This window comes from Hibiscus syriacus, unplaced genomic scaffold (assembly GCF_006381635.1).
Source record: "Hibiscus syriacus cultivar Baekdansim isolate YM2019G1 unplaced genomic scaffold, ASM638163v2 tig00111817_pilon, whole genome shotgun sequence".
NCBI lineage: Eukaryota > Viridiplantae > Streptophyta > Magnoliopsida > Malvales > Malvaceae > Hibiscus > Hibiscus syriacus.
The window spans coordinates 694,275-698,965 of NW_024063188.1; the positions used below are offsets into that span (position 1 = coordinate 694,275).

The 4,691-nt window shown below is 31.1% G+C and overlaps 1 protein-coding gene across 1 annotated transcript; it reads right to left on the bottom strand.

Annotated features, from left to right (window-relative positions):
* Positions 1-922: 922 nt before the first annotated feature.
* On the bottom strand, positions 923-2,823 carry LOC120171233. The gene has a single exon (XM_039178973.1). It carries the CDS (start codon positions 2,536-2,538, stop codon positions 1,096-1,098), a length of 1,443 nt encoding a protein of 480 aa, XP_039034904.1. The 5' UTR covers positions 2,539-2,823; the 3' UTR covers positions 923-1,095.
* Between the last annotated feature and the right edge of the window lie 1,868 nt (positions 2,824-4,691).

Here is a 4,691-nt window from a genome sequence, read left to right on the forward strand (position 1 = left end):
TTTTACTCCACCAAGAGAAAATTCTTTAATGTTGAGATTATTGAAAAATGTTTTTCAATCATTGGAAACCACCCTACTCAAAAGGTGAGTCTTCTTGCCTCTTTCATCTATTGTTTTGGGATTTTATTTTTTTTTTCTCACTTTTTTACTTTTCTTTTTGCATGTTCTTTTTTTAATCTTAATTTTTAATTTAATGAATTTTTTGTTGGTTTTATTTCCTCGCCCTTTCATATTTTTGTTTGTGTTTTTTATATAGAATCTTAAGTTTTGTTTAGTGAATCTCAAAATGATATCAAGTTTGATAGGGTTTAGAGGGATGAGATTAAGGTTGAGTCGAGTAAAAAAAATCAGTTATTTGAGTTGATTAATCATATTTTATAATTCAAATTTAATTTAAAAGTGTTTTTTGAATCGAGTCGAGTTTTCGTTTAAATTTAATTGTAAACATTTATAATATTATGATACTATTTGATTTCAATTTAAATGGTTTTTATATAACCATATACATTACATATATATTTCTTCATGTTTTTTTTTTCATATGTGAGGTACATATACCATACAAAGTTAAGAAACTCGAATCAAATTTTAAATCTAAATTAATTATTAAAAATTTTGAATTATTTGAGTTATATTTTATAATACGACTTGAACTTAAATTTTTTTTGAGTCGAATTTATAAAATTAACACTCGAAATCAATTTAAGTCGAACTTTTTTAATTGAACCGAATCGAAAAAATCATTTTTTTAGTCAAAACTAATTTTGCTCATCTGATGAGACTCCTCTAAAATCGAGGTTGAGGTAATAAATTCTCAAAAGTCAAGATCGGAACAACTAAAACCTGGCCATGTCCATTGGCCCGTGTATAAATACAACTGAAATGTGAGCCGAAACCCTCAATACTGATAGACAAAGCAAAATTCAAGAGAACAAATCAAATATAGAATTCATATGTTTGAGAACATAGATTTTCGTAACCAAATTTTTGACAGAACACTTTATGATATAGTCAGTCTCTATATCTTATATAAACTCTAAAATCTCTATCTTATGTGACCCCCCTTCACATGTTTAGTTTTTTCATCCAGATATGTTAGATGTTGTTACAAGAATGCATATGAGGTTGAGGTAAGGGCTGAGGCTGATGAAGATCAAACACTTCAAACTCTTTCTTCCTAAGAAACAGCACCATTCTCTCGTTTTTGAGCCGCCTTCGCTCGTTCTCAAGCTTTGCTCTCTCCATTCCCCTTTCTTTCTTGACACTAAATTTCAACCACTTGAGCCTTTGCTTCTCCAGCTGGAATGCTTGGTATTGGTAGCTGACTTGCTGCTCTTCCAATTGCAGCAGCCTCATTTTCATCCAATGCTTCTTTTCCGAGACACTCTTCGACCCGTCTTGCATCACGTTCATAACTTCACAGCTCAATTGTTGAATCATTGGCGTTGGTGACATTGCATATGCTCCCTTTCTTGGCCTTTTACGAGAAGGCTTTCCACGGTTATCTTCATCATCTTGCTTCCCCCTTGAGTGACCATCGACTGCCCCATCATCATCATCATCATCTTCATCACCGTCCTCATTGTCACCGTCATCCTCATCTTCATCCTCTTCTTCACTGTCTACTTTAGCCAATTTCGATGACTCTGTCTCAATTCCACCTAAATTTCCGACAATTTGAGAATTATCGGACGAATGGAGACATTGCTGGTGCTGAACCTGTGATATCTCAGTAGCCACCTCCGGTGACTGATTAGCACCAGCAGCAGAAGCCCCAGCACCATGGCCACAACTGTTATGATAAGCACACATTTCCCTGAAAAACAAGTGCTTAGAATTCAGCAATTTCCGAACTTCTTCCTTCAATTTGGGAGACAAATCCATGGAATCAAGCAAGCTTTGATTCTCCACCACTTTACAAGCAGTCCCTCTACCAAGTATATCATTAACCCTCTTATACCTCTTGTTCAAATCATTGAACTTATCTTCACATTGCTGTGGTGAAACATAAAACCCTTTCTCCATCATAGCCCTCGAAACCGACTTCCATTTCCCTTTCTTCTGCAATAATCCACCACCAACCTTATTCTTGCCAGTAGGATCCGATATATTCCCTTCTGATCCACCTTCATCTCCGATATAATAAACCGCCATTATAAGAAACCTAACCACGCTATCAGTCCATTTCATCCTTTGCCATGGAGAAGCCTCTCTCTTGGCATCAGCAGCAAAGCCATCATCAGGGTTAAACCCATGTTCATCTTCATCACTCAGAGGGGACTGTTGCTTGGCCTTGGAACCAATAGGGTAGCCTTGTTTAACAGGCTGCTGCTGGTGCAGTGAGTGGTCGGTTTCACGATGAGAAGAAAAAACAACCATTTGTGGGGTATTACTATGAAATTGAGGCAAGTTTTGGGCAGTTGGGGGATTCCTAGATTGTTCTTGTTGTTGATGAGGATGAATTTGTGGGTTTAATGGCATTTCAAGACCTAAAAGTCCAGGACCAATCCCAGAAAACACACCACCACTAGTTTCCATTGAGAAGAGCAATAAAACAACAAAGCTTTTTACAACAATTATCAGAGATCTCAAACACCCGGTGCATTGGCCACTATTTCCCACTTTAATTCTCCCTACATTCCTAACAGGCAATTGATAAAAGTGATAAAACTGGAAAAGGAGACATACCCAGTAAAGAACTGGCTGCAACTGAGTTGTAACAATCAACAGGCACCTAAAGCTGAAAGCTTTTTCTTCTTCTTCTTCAACACAAAAGGAAGAAAGAAAAGGCTGCAAATAGTTTAAAGGAATCAGAATAATGGAACAGATGAAGGCAAAAAGAGACAACCATTTTATGAAGGCAAAAAGAGAAGAAAGGAGATTATAAGGGGCAAAATGGACGTGAAAATTTTTAATTCTTAATATAATATAATTTGAGGATTATTTTTTTTAAGGTGAATTGTATAATATTAATTTAAAAACATCATATATTTTATAAGTATTCAAATTAAATATAAAATTTTATGACTATATAGTATTTTCAAACAAATAAAAAAATCTCAATTGTATGATGTGACGTCATCAAGTAAATGAATAATAATCTATAAATATACGATGTCATTAAATCAATAAAAAAATTTACTTAAAATTAATAGATAGATATTTTATATGAAAAAATTATTTTTTCCACTACTCTATATAGATGAAGAAACCGATTATAAGGCAGTGTACAAAGGATTCAGAGAGCGGAGCAGCCGGTTTTGTTTAGGTTTGAGAAAGTGTTAACTTTGTCAGCCCATGGTTTTGGCTTTTAGTTTCGGCTTTGTTGCTTGGTGACTTCAAAAATAAGCCCTTTCAAACCCATAGGATTTTCAAAACTAGATGGCGAAAACGACTTCTCTACAATATTATATTACATAGGAATGGATAAGATTCAATTCGACTAGAATAAATTTTTTAACTTGAATTGATATTAAAAAATTAATCTGACTTAATTCAATTCATGATTTTTAAAGTTTGATTTGATTTAAAAAACTTTAAATAAAATATGAGTTATAAAATAAGACTATAATAACATTAAAATTTTAGTAATTAGTTAAGTAGATTATTTTTAAGTTCAAATTAAATCTCCTACCTATATATATATATATATATATAGCATGTGAATAAACATGTATGTATAGTGTATATGACTATCGAAAGACGTTTAAATTGAATCCATTAGTATCATAATATTATAAATATTTATAATTAAATTTAAATATAAACTCAAACAATTTGATTCAATTTAATTCTACTAAAAAAATTCAAATACAATTTAAGTTATGATTGTAATGTTTTATTTATGAATTTTAAATTTTTTAATTAAATATTTTTTTATCCAATCAGATGGTGTAACGTGTCACCACCCAATTAAAATGAAAATAAATGGACAAACTTGTGCACAAGGACAATCGAACCAAGGACAAGGGGATAGAGATAGATCAAGCACCCAAACCTTTGGGCCAAAAGTCCCCAATAGTTTAAAATTACAACAATTTGTATTTGTCTTTTAAAGGTTTGTTAAGGCTAAACAATTAAACAAATTATTTATTTAAATAAATTATTAAAAAATTAAATAAATTATTCACGACTAATAATTTTCAAATAATTTTGGTTCAATTAACGGTTAAAGAAAAAAATTCGGTTAATTCAGTTCGGTTAATTGAACCAAAATTTATTTGAAAATTATTAACAGAACCGAATTAATTTGAAAATTATTAACCGAACCGAATTAACCATTTTTTTTAAATTATTAACCTAATTAATCGAGGCAAAAATTTAGTTAATTCGTTTGGTTAATTTAACAAAAATTTATTTGAAAATTATTAACCGAACTAAATTAATTTGAAAATTATTAACCAAATCGAATTAACTGATTTTTTTATTGAAAACTATTAACTGAATTAATCGAAACAAAAATTCGGTTAATTCGATTTGATTAATCGAACCAAAATTTATTTGAAAAATATTTACTGAATTGAATTAATTTGAAAATTATTAACCGAACCGAATTAACCGATTTTTTTTAAAATTATTAATCGAATTAATCGAAGCAACAATTCGGTTAATTCGGTTCGTTTAATCAAACCAAAATTTATTTGAAAATTATTAATCGAACCGAATTAACCGAATTTTTTTTCTTTATCTAT